General features: G+C 36.5%; 2 protein-coding genes across 4 annotated transcripts; both read left to right on the top strand.

Moving 5' to 3' along the window:
- Window positions 1-928: 928 nt before the first annotated feature.
- On the top strand, window positions 929-6505 carry LOC110448867. Of its 2 annotated transcripts, none has more exons than XM_021495343.1 (4): window positions 929-1200; window positions 4677-4821; window positions 5241-5407; window positions 6032-6505. In XM_021495343.1, the coding sequence occupies exons 1-4, from the start codon at window positions 1146-1148 to the stop codon at window positions 6316-6318; spliced, it is 654 nt and encodes a 217-aa protein (XP_021351018.1). In that variant the 5' UTR covers window positions 929-1145; the 3' UTR covers window positions 6319-6505. The 2 variants fall into 2 exon arrangements, with proteins under 2 accessions (XP_021351018.1, XP_021351019.1); XM_021495344.1 differs by having other exon boundaries at window positions 6067-6505.
- A 4428-nt stretch (window positions 6506-10933) lies between these two features.
- On the top strand, window positions 10934-17500 carry LOC110448868. Of its 2 annotated transcripts, none has more exons than XM_021495345.1 (4): window positions 10934-11192; window positions 13580-13739; window positions 14032-14183; window positions 16782-17500. In XM_021495345.1, exons 1-4 carry the CDS (start codon window positions 11123-11125, stop codon window positions 17096-17098), a joined length of 699 nt encoding a protein of 232 aa, XP_021351020.1. In that variant the 5' UTR covers window positions 10934-11122; the 3' UTR covers window positions 17099-17500. The 2 variants fall into 2 exon arrangements, with proteins under 2 accessions (XP_021351020.1, XP_021351021.1); XM_021495346.1 differs by having other exon boundaries at window positions 13584-13739.
- The last annotated feature ends 1352 nt before the right edge of the window (window positions 17501-18852 follow it).

Raw genomic sequence — 18852 nt, forward strand, 5'->3', positions numbered from 1 at the left:
GTAAAAAGATTTATAATTTGAGATTAATGCAAGTCTGTTAATTATTACATAGTTCCCAAGGTCTAAGCCAAATTGACGTACAAAATGGTATGTGGCCTAAGGCTCGTGTCCAAAAACACTCTGCATGTATTTAATAACTGTGCAATATGTTATATACTATATCAGTTTATTTGTGTTTTGTAAGCAAATATATTCATGTAGGATAATATATAAATAAATGATGATTAAATATTGTAGATCTTGTGCCTACATTACAAAAAAACAATGTGACCTCATCGAAGATGCTGAAATTGATTTCGTTTTCTGGTGAATCTGAGAGGTTTTGCGGAGAGCTATTTAATATTTATGTTATGCTGTGTGATGCTTGGCAATCTATGATTCGCCGCTTCATTACATAATAACTACATCTATATCATATCATATAAGAATATCGTTGCTCACAAAACACAAATAAAACTCCGACCAGAAGTTGTAAACTTCACCAGAAATACATAATAGATTACACCAGACAATGCAACGTGGTTATATTAACATGTGGACCTTCACATTCAATATAATAATGTATTATTGCAGCGAGCAACACCCCTGAGAAATATCAGTGTTTATCCCGTTTACATGGTACTGGTATCCGATGTAATTGATGAGCATTTAAAATATAAACAAATACAAAGATTAGATTTGATATAAGGACATGTATATGGCATTAATAGTAAAGATATCCTATCCTATACCATATGTATAGTGAACAATACTGGTGTATATAGATCAAACTTTTAATTGTTGACGTCAATATTAAAATGTCTATCACTTTTGTATGTTTACAAGATATAATTAAGTTACTAAGAAGACTGAAGTGTAAGGCTTTCCCCAATCCGACTTGGTGATGTCAGCATTATGATTCCAGTCACTTGTAAACGCCTTTAGGGAGTGTAGCTGTTCCAGGTAATAGGTAAGGAATTGCCGTGCAAGGCTGTAGACGATTCATCATCGCTACGCTATCTCTATCTACTATATGTTAACCCACAGCCGTCATGCTTCAATGAGAATTAACTTTTGATTTACGAAATACCGCTAATGTGTCTCTGTTTATATTGTGTGGTATTTCGAACTGTTTCATTGATTGTGGTGTGATATAACAAGACGATATGATGATACCACTGGCCGTACTCCTTTACAGCTTTACAGGACAGACTACAGCAGGTAAGACTGTTAACTGTTTCTGTATGTACGTGTGTATTTGTGTAGGCATTAAGAGTAATAAACTCCACTACAAGTACAAATCAGGTAACATTTTGTAGTGGTATAATATCAACTCAAGACCTCGTAAAAATCACTGCTGAACAGCTTGGTCTTAATAGTTTGTATTTGGTTTCCTTAACGTAGAAGCAATCCTAGACAATTAGTGAAAATCAAGATGACGTATTATATAACTGGTAAAATATACAGCTAAACAGTTGACCTTACTATTGTCTTTTGGAACATTGACATCACACACACTGATATATGAAGACAATTAATGCAACAAACATAACTTTTTAAAATAAGTGAAGTTTCGTTTTCGAATTTTACCATCTGCTGAAGAAAGTATATCTCAAAACATAAATGAACCTGTTGAAATATACTTTCTAAGTATCGTTTTAGTTGTACGTAATTTGAAACAGTTTGTCCTCTATGGGATCTCCGTCATTTGCATTTATATATAAGTACTGCAATTGTTATTTCTGTTGCGTAATTTAAAACGGTCTAAAAATAAATGCATAAGTACAAACAATGTATCTATTAAGTGCATTTACACTACTGTTTATTTAAAACTATATCATATAGTATTGTATACAAAGAATACTTATCAACATATTTACATAAATCGTGTTCTTGTAAAGTATTCATAAATTTACATATAATAAGTAAATGCATTAATCCCCTACAATGTTCTAAGCAACGTGTTTACATAACTGTGTCACTGATTTACTTTTTACACAAATCCTGTATTTAGGATCATGCGAACATTAATTATATGTATATATATATATTTACCGAAATCGTATACCTATCCAAATATTTACTTCCAGTCATGAACTTATCAATACATTTTCATAAATCACATTCTAATTATTATTTTTCATAAAAAACCACGTATAAGTATATTCACATAAATCACATACTATCATTTTTTTTATTAAAAATCATGCATAAATATACTCACATAAATCATATGATAATAACCCAACGACACATTTTAAACTTTAGATGTTCTTCGTTATGGCAACAATATGAAAGTTATTAATTCTGGAATTATATACATGGCCATACAGAAACTCGTTATCTGTTCATACATGCCAAGGGGTCGTACCGTTTTATTCACTCCGATTATAGAGAACCGGTCACAACATCAAAACGGATTTACATAATCTACAAATTATCTAGCTGTTTTCTTTCCTTGGCCCCTATCTCTATGCAAACTCTCCTGGTTTTCCTCTCACCTTGGTCCTCTAGCTGACCTCGCTAGACTATCGCCTAACTATTCAAGTACTTTTAACAAACCATGTTGTGCATATCACATGAATCCTTCACAGGTACACATTCCCCTATTGACAAACATTTTGATGACGCACACATTTCGGTTTTTTTATCTGAAATTTACCTGCCGATGTATTCAGCTACACGTGACCGAGTTCGTCCTGCCCAGTTCTTCTCAAATATTCTCAACTGACCTTTCAGTCGCGGGACGGTGTTTATCAGCGTAAAAGATTAATGTATTTTTGACAGAAGTACTGCTTTATATACATATAATATCATATAACATAGTGAACACACATTTTATGTATTACAGTAGTAGTGTTATTGAATAGATAATTCCATTTAATAGTGTCAATACAAGATAGTTTTGATATATGGTACAATACAGTGAAAAGAAATAACAAGTAAAGTGTCAGTGATTGGAATAGTATCTATAGTATAGTGACGATGAATATATGGTATAGTATCAATCAATAATGTATTATCTACGAAAATATACTAAAAGCAATATAGTGATGATGGGTATATGGTATATTATCAATCATTAAAACACAGTTATGACATCATCCTTTGTTCTCATCGTACATTATACATGTATAGTAGAATGTACATTAAAGTACCTGAAACTGTCCATTATTAAGCCGTAGCTGTCCATTATTATGTTTAATAATGGACAGCTACTGGCCTAATAATGGACAGTTATAGGCAACAAAAATTAATTTTGAGTAAAAACTCACAATTTTTTAACAACAGATGGCTTTACTATATATATATGTACATTTAAATATAATAAAAATCAACTATAAAAGATAATCCATTGAAACACGATGGTTATATTTGATCCAGAAATAATCCAGTTGTCCCTATCACTGTTGAGTTTTATTGAGGAGAAAAGTTTTAAATTAATCCAACAGGATGCTGTAAAACTTACTTGAAGAAGAAATACAGTAATCCAATAATCTTTTCAAAATATGAATATTGATGATATAGAAAACACAAATTTTGTTTCAGGAAAAATCCAACAGGATTGGATTTAGAATTAATCCAATATACATTTCCTGACAAAATTGAACTGCCGCCACTGTTGGTTAAGGTGATATTTGAGGTATTAATTGATTTTTCCGCTGCATTAGAAATGTTTCTAAAAAAAAAATCATGATTCATCGATTCAAGTGTCATTTTAGTAAACTGTCACCTTTGTTCTCTGTTCAACATGTGGCTTGTTAATTAACATGTATTTACATTAAAAGATTTCCAAAATGATGTTGAAAGTGATATCGTCGTCTCCTGAGAATCATATGTTCTCACTTCAAATGACCCATTTGGTCTGACTAGTAAATACCCAGGATTCACTATATCTGGATTTTATGGACTTGAAAAGCATGTGCATTTCCAAATATAGTAACCCGACCTGTACCTGTCCAATAAGTTAACAATATGCATTCATGCACGAATGACCATAGCTCCTGCTGCAAACACACCAATGCCTGGTCACTGTTGACTTCATTACCGGCACACTGTTCAGTAGCTGTCTGTTCTAACACAATAAGGTATCCACTATTGATACAAAGGGGTTTTAAGCATTAAATGTTTTCAGTAGGAGAAATGCCTCAAACTGTCCATTCTGTGAGAGAATGAACTGAACGAGGCCCGTACTTTGGTATTGAAGGAAGTTTAATATAAAATAATATTTGTTATTTAACTATGTAACGCTGTATTCATGGTATGACATCAGGACCAGATAAATCACATGAAGCAGGGACGCACTCTAATTAATTTATTCATGCTTGAGTCCCCACCGCATGTTTATCAGAAGTCAATTGTAGTGTACAAGTTAATGTAACTTCGAGTGATGTGCCCTTTGTCTGCTGATCATTGACGCATTATGTTATCAGAGACAATTCGGCTTAATGTCACTTAACAAAGATAAACAGAAATTGAAATATATGTATCTACATTGAAAAAAGGATATAAATAGAGCAAAGTAGGAACAAAAAAAATATTCGGCCCAAATAATATTGATTTCGTTATGTCTGAAAATTATAAATAATATTATGTATCTTGGTATAACACTACTCATCATTAAATGAGCAGCATGGAGATTATTCAACGTCTGGCCTTACCATGTAAGATGTTAATGAACATTTTTTTCCATTCAGATGACGACAGCGTTGACGAACACTGCAGGTTTGGATATTATGAAAATAACGGAGAGTATGAAGAGTCTTATTTGTCGTGTAGCAGCGAAGACTATTGCTGTGGTGATTTTATGGACAGGAGTTGCTGCGTGAAATCTGAATATGCGTAAGTATGGTAGCTTGGCTTCGCTGTGTTTGTACCATTTACATTTCTGAGAAATCGAACTTATATAAATATGGGACTCTGATAACAGGACCCCGTCCAAATGAAACGAGCTCTTTTTAACTAAAAATATTTAAATTTATTTTGGCTGAATTTTATAATATGTTCCTTAAATATATTATTTTTGAAGCACAGCTTTTAGTTTGGTTTCAACCACAAACTAACTGTTTATAATATTTCTAGTTTTTGTTTAAATATAACTCAAGGTGGATACTCCCATCTGTAAAAATAGTGAATATTAAGGATAGTGAATGGATTAAAATAAAGGTTTTTCATTGCATTTTAGAATCCCCTTTAGAATATATTGACATATGAAACACATATTCTGAATCGTATTTAAAGTCGTTCTATGTGTGTTGTAGTGATAAAGACGAGGACCCGCCAACCATAGGTCTGATGTTTGGTAGTATCGCCGCATGCATAATGTTCATCGTTTTATGTGCATGTATATGTGGTAAAATGGCACGACGTCAGCTGCCAAACTCGGACACCGACCAGCCTTATACCGTTCAGACAAACGTCAACTCAGGTCAGTACAATCGGTTAACTTTATTTTCTTTACTCCGGTCGTCTGTAAGCTTCTTGATGTCCTTGTCACTTCTTTTCTGTACTCTACGTATTGGGTTGTTATTGCATCCCGAGTTATTTGATAACTAATTCATCATTGTCGTCACCTGACAAATGCTTATATATCTTTAAGTATCTTTTATACATTGCTCGTATTGTAGTAGTTTGTTTAGTGACCACCATTGTAGTTGTTGATACATGTGCAGTTTATTTACACATAAGTTTGAATCAAACATACACAGTGGGAAGGGAAGTATAGTAACTGATCATGTTTGCATGCAAGTGTATATAGCTTTACCTTGCATCATTGTATGTTTGCAAGAGTCCACTCATGCGAGTTTCCTGCCATATATGTCTATGGAATATTGGAAAGTCTTAATGTCAACTTCTAAGCCCATAATCATATTTGCCATGTTTCGTTGTACCTTTTCTTTTAACTGATGTATCATTTTATATCACCTGATACCCCATATTAATCTACTGATATGGTTGCTGTTAACTGACTTTCTAAATAACAAGTTTGTTTTTAAACATTTGATGCATGTTTTGATAGTTATATATATTATGGACATTGTGCTATCTGTAGTTGATGGACCAACATTGACGTCTTTGCCAAACCAGATCCAGACCTCCGGTGTCAGTTCTACAATCCAGACGTCCACACCATCCGGAAGCGAAACAAGGGACACATTTGATGCACTGCCACCGTCTTACGAGGAATGTATAGAAAAGAACTGTATACAGCCGCCGCCCGATTATCATACTGTTAGCATGTGTATAAACAATGCTTACTCAAGTTCGGAACAAAATATTTCATCTAATACAGAACAATGCGAACACATCGATTCGCCAGCTAGTTCAGAGTGGGTATGATGTTATCAATATGATTAACCTACGTTATCAATCATGGGCCTGGAGTCGACGCCTGACCTCGGCGATTACCCATGTCTGTCCTATATACAGGATCTTGAAGTAGCTGATTAGAAGAGAAACAAGGGAGTACCGAAGGGTAAACAAATTGTGTTATGTTGTCGAAATCGGGAAAATATAAACAAAAAAGCTTAAAGCGGAGATCCTTCCAAAAGAACAAAAAAGATCAAGACCAGAAATTCCGGAAGACTTTTGAATCATCATCAACAACTGTCGTGTTAGTAATTTTGTCAAATCCAAGTACTCTCACGTCTTCAGCCGGGGAAACACAACACAAACTGGTGAGGATAATAGTGTTGATATCCCACAAAGAAATTGAATACTTCCTAATAGATCACATGCATATTTGTGTTTTATACTTCGACAAAACAACATTTCTGCCTAAGAATGAGGAAAAACAATGCCTAATCTAAAGCTGTTCTTCATACCATGGTTCTCCATAATATGGAATCGGGTTATTATCGATATCGAATCCTATTATATAATCAATTGTATTATCGTGACATGTGATTATCTGATCACCAAGACAACGTTGTTGGTTATCATTTTGCTATATATACTTGTAGATCGGACACTAATATCAGTGTATTACCGGTTTTGTTATAGTAACATAAAACAGTCAGCATCCTTTCTGGAATGGACACTTTATAGGTGCATGTTGGTAGGCTTGAACTATCTGTCATATGTACTATGCTTATATGTTTTATATAAAGCTAATTTTGTATCATAACAATACACAATAGTGCTACACTCTCAGAGTAAAATAACTATTGCATGTTATTCAGCATCTGTGCTATGGTATGCCTTGCCATTGTGTAATATGTATAATCAGTTATGATAGCTCTTTAAAGCTAATATTGCCTGTGTTATGCCACTTTGACCTAAACTAACATATTGACATTGATGTTGAACTACAATGATATATACTGAACATCAATTATTTAAGCATTATAAAGAAGCCACTAGTCACGAGTGCATACAATTCAATAATGAACAACTTGACCAACTCTTGTCTAATGATGTCGACATTTTGCACGTGCATTGTTCTGTAAATGCTTTTACAGTCTGTCAAGGTGCTATTTTTTGTATTGCCCTTCGTACGTGACGTGCTTGGTAACAAGAATATTTTGAATGGACCTCGTATTTACATGACATGTCCATAAGACATGCTGCTGATTGTTAAGTCAGAAAAATGTGTTGGAGTTGATTCTGTTTCATTGTATTCAGTTAATTGGGATACACTCCAATTATTAAAATCTCTTCAGCTTTTCTTGGGGTCAGAATAATAAAATTGCTCAAGTATGAGATAATGCCAAATGCGTTCGTTAACAGGTGCAAAAATGGAAATCAAATGAAGTTTCGAGGAATCGACTCCATCAATTACATTAGCTTTAGTNCTCCTCCTCCTCCTCCTCCTCCTCCTCCTCCTCCTCCTCATCATCGTAGTCGTCACCGTCATCTTCTTCATTATCCCCATGACATCATGTTTTTAGAGTGTATTGTTTTAATTGTTCATAGCGAAAAATATGAAAAACAAATAAAGTTTAATAAAGAAAAATTAGTACGTTAGTTGTTTGTGTTCCATGCAACATACAGCATAGAGTGGTCTAAGACAGAGTCTAAAGTAAGTAAAAACAGTAACTGAAATTTTGCTTTTGAAAATGCATCATTTCACATTTCTATCACTGTATGATGTTCTGTAAAATGAACACACCAATTTGTTACCGGTCTTTCTAAATAACAGGAAAGTGCTAAAACCGTCACATAATGCACGTAACTGGTGCCTCCAAGTCAGTATATTGTAAAGGAGTTCAGGTAGGTGAGCCGGAAGGCAATAGATAACTTGAGAAAGAATCATGAACCAAATAAAGTATCCTCTTATTACGTTCTAAACAAACTTGTTAACTAGAAAGTTGTTGTTTCTGTAAAATCTAACGCTACAGGGTAGTTAACTCTGAACATAAAAAAGTGTCACTTGCGCAACAAGATGATGCTTAAATGGTAGCATATACATGTATCATTATTATAACGTTACAAGACACTCAGTGGTAAGAAAAGACACAAGTTATAATGAGTTATAATATAGTCAAGGCGAAAAGTTACATAAAAATATGTACCATATCATCGATACAAGTACAAAAATAGAGATATCATGATAATGAGTATCTGTATTTGCAATAAACATTACTACCTTTGTGCTACACACAATTATAATATTTGCTATATGGTAATTCTACACAACACGACATAAAAAAAAATCTATAAACATTTAGAGAAGCTCGTCGTGAGCGAATAAGGGGATAGTACGTTGTTTTTTATCGTGTCTATACTGGCGATTAGAACATGAAATTTGGTTTGAACTTGAGACCGATAGGTCGAGAGTTTGAACCAAATTTCATGTTCTAATCGCCAGTATAGACACGAAAAACAACGTACTATCCCCATTTCAGTCTACTCAGCTGAAAATGAGTACGTGCTTGGGCAGTGCTAGAATTGTTGAATGTTAGCTGTGAGCGCCGAAATGGCAGCACCGGCTGTATGCTCCCAAGGGAGTTGAGAAAGATATTGGCTGGTTGCAAGGGTCTTATAACCACAGATAATAATTTGTAAACCACTTTGAGACGACCTACGAACTAGGTTGTGAGAAAGCGGTATATAAGTACCTCTAATTATTAATTATTATTTTTAAATCCAATTATATAGGATTTTAAAGCCCCCCTGCAGTACACTTTAGCTGTAAGGAAATAATGGAATAGTTGGTTAGGTATTACATCAAGAACGATCTCCCTTCTCAACAATCTACCCTAAAATCAGCCAAGCGTGGCGATGTCATTGTGTGACTTTATGAGCTTCTTTAGTCCAAATCACGCAGCGTGATCAAGCCAAGCCGGAGTTTTTCAAACAAATAATCTCAACGGATACTCTAAGTTCAGCCACATTAATTTTCCACGTTGGCATTTTGATTTCGCCATTGACTGAGATGCCACGCTTTACGCAAATTCAGAGGGGTAGAACAATTGCGATGTTGATGGATGGTCATAGCCAAACTGCTGTCGCACGGCAGTTTGGTGTTGGCCCAGGTACAATTAACTGTCTCTGTACACGTTTCCGTGCTACTGGGTTAGTTTCCGATCGTCCCAGGAGCGGTCGTCCGCGTGTAACGACCGCACGACAAGACAGGGCGATTCGATTGTCGCACTTGCGCAACAGATTCAAGACTGCTGTAGAGACTGCGTTGCATACTTTAGGTACTCATGGCAGACCCATTAGTCCTCAAACTGCCAGGAACCGCTTGCGTGCCGAGAGAATCATTGCGCACCGACCTTATGTCGGGCCACCTCTGACACCACGGAGGCGGCAAGTGTGTCTTGACTGGATGCGCAGACATGGCCCGAATAGGTTTTGGATGCGTCGATGGAGGCGTGTGATGTTCACTGACGAGTCTAGATTCTATCTGTATCGCTCAGACGGAAGAAAAAGGTTATATCGCAGACGCGGTGAGCGTTTTGCCGACGCATGCGTGGTTGAACGCGATAGATTCGGTGGGGCTTCTGTAATGGTTTGGGGAGGCATCTCCCATGGAGTAAAATCCCCCTCCGTGGTCCTGGATCAAAACCTCAATGCCGTTCGATACAGAGACCAGATCCTCCAACCTGATGTCCTTCCACATCTCAGACGTCATAACCTTATTTTCCAGCAAGACAATGCTCGACCGCATGTTGCCAGAGTCTGTCGTGATTTTCTCACGGCAAACAACGTTCAGCCTCTGGAATGGCCCCCATAATAGCCCCGACATGTCTCCCATTGAGCATCTGTGGGATGAGCTGGACAGGCGTATTAGGAAACGTCAAACCCCACAACTAGCCGCGCCAAGTTGATCGCAGCATTAACACAAGAATGGAACAACATTCCCTTAAGGTGAATAAATGTTCTCATGAATTCAATGCATAGGAGAATCCGTGCAGGGATTCGTGCAAAAGGTGCCCACACCAGGTACTGAAGTGTCATTTTGTTTTTCGCGGGTATCCCACTTTGAGTAACTACTGATGACACGAGTAACGTCACACAGACTTTTCTTCTACATTTAATTTAATGGTGCGTTTCTTTTTTTGTTCAGTATATAAATGATATTGTTTTTATTTATTTTTCAAGATATAATTTATGTATTTTAAAAGATATTTTCATACAATATCCTTTATATGATGTCATAAATATATTTATTTATTAGACATATCTTATAAAGATACAAGATATCAAGTATGATATTTTATAAATCTTATAAATCAGATAGTTTATGTAGAAAATGAGTACAGGATATAATTATATTAATATGATATAATACATATATTTGTTTACTTCTATGATCGACATTGCTCCCTGGATAAATGTTGTATGTTATAAAGGTTGGCTTGTCATGGAGAGAAAACCCTATAGGTAAAGGTGATACTCCATGGCGTTGTTCCGTCTTCATGCATGGCTGCGAACGACGGACTGTGCTATATATAGCCGAGTCACGTGACAGTTATCATTGTGTAGGTAATTACCTATTTGGAAACACCCGGTATATTTGTACACACAGCGTGTCCTCGTATAGATTGATATGATACAACCAGGTATCCCCTTCAAATTCGTCATGCATAATAGAGAACGAACTGGTTACGAAATATGTGTGTGACAGTGTTAAAAGTATTGTGTATTTGAACACATCACACTCAGTACAATATCTATAGGTTGTGTCAGATTCGGTATGAAGATGCCGCTGTCTGTTTCACTGGTAGCCTGTATATGGCCGTGTATCATCGCTACCACAACAACAGGTAAGTCTACCACGTGTTTACAGAAGGCAAAATACCATGTATACCAACAACAGGTAAACAACAGGTAAACACTCTCTAAACTCAACCTATGAACAACATTCACATATCTGTATCAGGCATCCTGGTTATGTACGTTTGGCACACAGAGTATGTTTCATACTAAAATGGAACCGATGCAGTTTTTATAACACTAGAATCGTCTTAATGAAACAATTCTTCAAAATGTAAATTGATCTTATACAGTAACTTGATCGCATGCATCAATTCTTGTAACTTTCTTGTTTCACTCTGTAACACAAATTATGTTGATGTGGATATAGAGGCAGCAATGCCTGCGTCCACAAATATCCTATTAAATCATATTAAAGACTTCTTTCTAATCTGCTACTGTTTTGGTTGGCGGTAAAGAATCAATATCTATCAATTATTTACCAAGAGTATACCTTCAACCTCATTCATATAATGTAAACATTAAAAACATGTCTGTGTTGTGGTACTACCATACGGCATTATTTACCTGGTTATAGTGAGGCCAAACCTTATCTTTACTTATGAATACATGACAAATATACAATTCTTAGTTTGTGATGAACCCGATAATGACACACACTGGTCATATTTTCACTTGTGGGCACATGATGATCGTAGAAAAATGTCCAAAGTTCAGCTACATGTGAGGCTTGACCGTATTCCTACTGTCGGCTACACGAATTGTTGTGAAATGTTTTGTTTGATCTGACCTACTTGTTCTCGTCAATACAGGTCCATGAATACCGTTGTCCGGATCACTGCCTCTTTTTACGTTTTATACCCGTTCCACACGTAAATATGAACTGAATATTGCGAAATAGCTCGAGTCATACACCACCCTACATAGGAAACAACAACATGTATTAGATACTATTGCAGGATGCACCATTCATACACGTGGGGGATTAAATATTATATTATAATACAGACAAATTATAACAAGAGACATTCCAGTTTAATTGAAAATAGTAAGGATGCAGAGTTGTACAAACTTTATCTATTTACACAGATGATCTCCTGATACAAAATAATTTTAGAAGCGATCATTTGAGCAAAGTTTGACCGCCGCACCTTTTGTTATCGAGACCTCTTATACAAAAAACCCCCCACCGTAACTCAGAATCGTAACAAAAGAAACAGCAAAGGGAACCGAAGAAACACACGAGAATAATTAACTAATCCATGTGTTCCTGAAGAGTAAGCGTTTTATGACCTTTATGAGGCGCACATCCAGATCTTGACCTCTTGTCAAAACAAGAAACGATGTCTGTTACTATTGATCAACGATAGTGAATATATCGGTACCATTGATGAGCTGGGGAATCCCTGAACTCGAAATAGCATCATTAATTAATTCAATTACGTGGCTCATCACAACTGCAGTCAGCATGGCTTCATTAAGGCAAACAGCATTATAAGAAACATATAAGGTAAACTTTGAAAACAATTTTACACCAATATTTCACAACTTAAATACCGTTGATAAAGCGTTAACAATATTTTACAAAATTACATTGATATCTTAATTATAGAATAAGCCAATGACTGCATATTTATCCTCATACCGTTAAAAATACCGCAAACGCTTATAAAATAACGCTGATACCTTTACTTTAGTATACCTTGTTAAAGTAAAAACATGAAGGTAAGACACACACAGGTTGATACAGTATACCAAAAAATGATTTATACTGCAGCATACAGTTGTTTCGTCCTTTTAAGACTTATTGGTGAAGCTAGGGGACAAACAGGTAGAAATCAAGTTCGTCTAAACTACCTTTGATACAAAAGGGGAGATGCTTACACCCTTTTTGTGTCATGAATTCAAGAAGCAAGAGGGGTTACTGGCAAATTTCAAATTAAATGATGAGTGAAGCGTGCCACTACTCAACAGAGATTACAGTGGCTATCAAGGTTACAGCAAACATCAGGGAGAGTTAAAGTTTGTTAGCGCCATTTCTCAGAAAATAACGAAGAATCGTTCTCAAATTTTACATGAAGGTTTCCCATGGTCCTTAGTTATGCATATTGCTTTTTGGGACTTACAAATGAACCAGCAGAGTCTACCATCCATGAAGCTACTTTTAATGTTTTCCGAACTGAGGACTTCAGTTTCTGCAAACATTTAACACATAACGATTGTAGCTTAGATCGTTTAGTCATTTTGTTTTGGCATTTTGAATTTCTTTTTGTTTCCATGTATAGTTCGGATTTTATACTTGGTTTGATTTGGTTTGGCAGTATTATGCTCTGCTAGGTGTATATTCATCCTGTTAACTGTTTGATATGTGAATGGCTGAACTATTCTTTAACTATACTCAAACAGTTTAACTTTTATTGTTTTTCTGTTATTTTAGATAGCCTTCTACACAACGAAGACTGCTCGCTAGGTTACTATACAAACGACATTGATACACAGCGTGAGGAACAGGTCAAATATTATATCTACTGCCCAAGCCCCTTACATTGCTGTGGTTCGTTTGGATATCGTATTTGTTGCGAACCCCCATCTACAGGGTATGTAATGATGAGTGGTTCACTGATATATACTGTATAGTGAATCTAGTGACGATAATGTAAACTTACGTTGTACGTAACGACGTTATAAACAAATTTTCTAATATTTTATAGGATTATTGTTAAGCTGTTGTGTATCCAGTGACAGCACTGTGAAGACATAATGTATCTCGAGTTGTTTTCATATCGTTCGAACAGTAACATACATGTGACGTATTTTATCCATAAACTTTATCGTAATTAAGATTATTAAGCCACCTTAATACATCCGTTGTTGGTTTTTCCATTATAGCGATGCTTACCCATCAATCAACGCTATTGTATTCGGCAGCATCGCCGCAGCAATCATGTTCGTGTTTTTTGGCGTATGTGTCATTGTTAAATGGAGACAGCCACCCCGATCAGCCGCACATCCACAAGCGCAGGCTCTTAGGGCTATCACAGGTTTGTACAGTAATCCAACAACATCTCAAACAGACATCACCCCATCCGGTCAGTCCAGTAATCCACGTACATATCACACTCTCAGCTCTCCCTCACGTCAGTACAGTAATCCACACATATCTAACACAGACATCTCCCCCTCAGGCCAGTACAGTACTCGACAAACATTTCACACAGACATCTCTCCCTCAGGTCAGGAGAGTAATCCACAAACATCTCACACAGACATATCCTCCTCAGGCCAGTACAGTACTCGACAAACATTTCACACAGACATCTCTCCCTCAGGTTAGTAGAGTAATCCACAAACATCTCACACAGACATATCCTCCTCAGGTCAGTAGAGTACTCCACAAACACTTCACACAGACATCTCTCCCTCGGGTCAGTACAGTAATCCACAAACATCTCACACAGACATATCCTCCTCGTGTCAGTAGAGTACTCCACAAACACTTCACACAGACATATCTCCCTCGGGTCAGTACAGTAATCCACAAACATCTCACACAGACATCTCCTCCTGAGGTCAGTACAGTACTCCACAAACACTTCACACAGACATATCTCCCTCGGGTCAGTACAGTAATCCACAAACATCTCACACAGACATCTCTCCCTCAGGTCAGTAGAATTATCCGCAAACATCTCGCGCAGACATCTCCTCCTCAGGTCAGTACAGTAATCCACAAACACTTCATACATACATCTCTCCCTCAGGTCAGTACAATACTCCACAAACATCTCGCACAGACATCTCCTCCTCAGGTCAGTAGAGTACTCCACAAACATTTCACACAGACATCTCTCCCTCAGGTCAGTACAGTAATCCACAAACATCTCACACAGACATCTCTTCCTCAGGTTAGTACAGTGATCCACAAACATCTCACACAGACATATCCTCCTCAGGTCAGTACAGTAATCCACAAACATCTCACGCAGACATCTCCTCCTCAGGGCAGTACAGTAATCCACAAACATCTAACACAGACATCTCTCCTTCAGGTCAGTAGAGTTACCCGCAAACATCTCGCGCAGACATCTCCTCCTCAGGTCAGTACAGTAATCCACAAACATCTCACACAGACATCTCTCCTTCAGGTCAGTAGAGTTATCCGCAAACATCTCGCGCAGACATCTCCTCCTCAGGTCAGTACAGTAATCCACAAACACTTCATACATACATCTCTCCCTCAGGTCAGTACAATACTCCACAAACATCTCGCACAGACATCTCCTCCTCAGGTCAGTAGAGTACTCTACAAACATTTCACACAGACATCTCTCCCTCAGGTCAGTACAGTAATCCACAAACATCTCACACAGACATCTCTTCCTCAGGTTAGTACAGTAATCCACAAACATCTCACAGAGACATCTCCCCTCTCACGTCAGTACAGTAATCCACAAACATCTCACACAGACAACTCTCCCTGCACAGACCAGTTCAGTAATCCACAAACATCTCACACAGACATCTCTCCCTCAGGTCTGTAGAGTTATCCGCAAACATCTCGCGCAGATATCTCCTCCTCAGGTCAGTACAGTAATCCACAAACATCTCGCGCAGATATCTCCTCAGGTCAGTACAGTAATCCACAAACACTTCATACATACATCTCCTCCTCAGGTCAGTACAGTAATCCACAAACATCTCACACAGACAACTCTCCCTGCTCCGACCAGTTCAGTAATCCACAAACATCTCACACAGACAACTCTCCCTGCTCCGACCAGTTCAGTAATCCACAAACAACTTACACTCTTAGCTCTCTCTCATGTCAATAGAGTAATCCATAAACGTTTCACACAGACATCTCCCCTCTCACGGCAGTACAGTAATCCACAAACATCTCGCACAGACATCTCCTCCTCAGGTCAGTACAGTAATCCACAAACATCTCACACAGACAACTCTCCCTGCTCCGACCAGTTCAGTAATCCACAAACAACTTACACTCTTAGCTCTCTCTCACGTCAGTTCAGTAATCCACAAACACATCACGCTGACCTCTCTCCCTCAATGGATTCTCATAAAGCGGTGTACTACATATTAATGTGTTCGCAGTCAACTTTTATCAACTGCGAGAGCTCCCTAATCATGTTGTTCATACATTTACAAAACTCTTAAATTCATATTGTTACAAATTTGTACCGTGATCGATCCTTTGGTTTCATCGTTTCACTCATAGTGTTCAGACTTTGAGACCTAATTTTCGATAACTCGTAATAGATAATGAATATGAATTTGGTTAAAAGTTTGATTCATGACATGAATAAAAGTATGGATGAACTTAACGTGTCCTTATTTCCAGACGTTATAGTTGCAGTAATTTAATCTCGTATAAATTTTGTCTTACGACACGATTCTGCTTGTCTGTCCGCCATGTAAACCTTCATGTACATGCTATTAGGTTCCGTTGATACTCCGATATATCACAGGTAATCACAACAGACATCAAATGCCAGATGTTATTAAATAACAACAGGACAGATGTTCACATATTAAATTCTGAATCAATCTTTTTAATCTTTTAATCTATTTTTACTTGTTTTGATGGAAATTTAATGTTTAAAACAATGTGTTATTTACAGGTGGATTTATACCACGTACACCGTTCCAAGGACTGACTCTGACTACAAATACTGATAATACAGTTGAGACATCCAGCTCCTACATTCAGACAGTCAGAACGTCTACCACCAACTCCCAAACAGCAGACAATAACGTTACAATACCCCCTCCACTCTATGAGGATTGTATACGGAATAACGTTATCATGCCGACGTCAGTGTCTAAGGAAAACTCTTTGTTTACAAACCTTACGAACACAAATTTGGACCATGCTGTCCCACCTGTTAGTGCACAAGGACAACATATAAACTCCTCTGACAACACAATTAGACTTTGATATCTGACGTAATGACAACTTTATGACGACTATCATGACTACGTCAATATCGTCATTGTTATTGTCTTTACTAAGTAGTATGTCTTAACAGCAAATGATTGGTTTAAGTCTCAGTTGATATAAGTATTATATATTGAAAGATACATCCTTTTGACATTTTAGCTATACTTTTCTTCTCGAGAGTCCACTTTATTGATGACGGCATTGTGTGATTAAGACTCGTGTAACTTCTAGAACAACTGGTCCCCCCCCAAAAAAAATGCACCACTCCAGTTGCAAAGAATATGTAAACTTAGGTTTAAATAAAACGCATTTGTGTTCATTTATGAATGATATATTAACGAAGGAATGATATTAGCCATGAATATTAACAAGTCTAACTATACACGAAATGCTACAGATTTAATGTGATATTAGTGTTAATAAAATAATAAACACTATATTCTGCCTTTATGTACTTCTTTCGTGCGTAAGGTTACACATGTTATCTGTTATCATTACGACACAAATGACAAACACTTTCTATATGGATAGAAAATGATTGTTATTTAAGATTTGGTTTGCATTTATTTGTAACTAGAATTATATTTAAAATATTGTGAAAGATTGATTAAAAAAGTAGGAAAGAAGACTTTTTTAGTGAGATATGATGTGTGGAAGCGATTTCATTATCCTGTGAGAAAGCGTAAAGGGTAGGTGCACGTGACGAAAACTTATGCCAGACGTAACATATATCTACGACAGGCATTTACACATCTTTTAACCAAAGGGCGATACCTTTTGAGTTTTTGTAAGTTGATGTAGCTTATCTGCTTTACATTGTATTATATTTCTTAGAATGTTATGTTTCACTGTAGTATCTGTACCCAGTCTACAGTAGATCTCAGAAAAAAATGAGTTAATTAATGACTGTTATTAATGACAGAACATGTATGGAGACATCTGTTCATTACATGATCAAGTAACTATTTGTGTAGTACCGGAAGTCCCCCAACATATCAGACTTCTGACAACTGACATTTCGATATTTTTTGACGCAAGCAATGGTAAGTTTTGTGGAAAAATATTGGTTTTGACTCCGAAACTGAATGAAATTGCAAACAATATGTACAAAACTAACCGAGTATCTTCAAACGTGTCAATAAATTGTTTAAATGTAAATAAATTATCTTAGATTTACAAACGAACACGAAATTCTCAACATTTTTTTCGATTTTACTTTTTTGATTTTTTGGTTTATGGTTACATGTAACTATTTTTTTTATCGAACTGAATTATACTTACGAATGTATATATATTTATAGTTCACTGAATCATGATAATGTTATCTGTCTGGTCGCACCTTAAAGACTTTCTACTGAACAACAATTTTCTTTCCGTCATTTATCATGATGATAGTATGGCAAATGCTACTGTACTGTTTTTGCTGGAAACGTTTACTCCTCCTAAACACGTGATTTTCGTTCCATTATCGTGGGACACTTTATCTTTCGTTTTGTGGTGGTTTAACGTTTACGCAGATCGTGTTTTTATTTTTACATAGTCGCTGAGCTCAACTTTTGTCCTGACGTGGTGACAATGTTTTTTGTTCTTTTACATTGATGCCGAGTCCAAATTTTGTCCTGAACTGTTGAGAATGTGTTCGTTTTTACATCGTCGCTGAGTGAAGATTTTGTCCTGATGTGTTGACGATACGTTAGTTTTTACATCGTTATGCGTTTAAATTTTGTCCTGAGGTGTTGACGATGCATTTT

Source organism: Mizuhopecten yessoensis, unplaced genomic scaffold, assembly GCF_002113885.1.
Source record: "Mizuhopecten yessoensis strain PY_sf001 unplaced genomic scaffold, ASM211388v2 scaffold4359, whole genome shotgun sequence".
Lineage (NCBI taxonomy): Eukaryota > Metazoa > Mollusca > Bivalvia > Pectinida > Pectinidae > Mizuhopecten > Mizuhopecten yessoensis.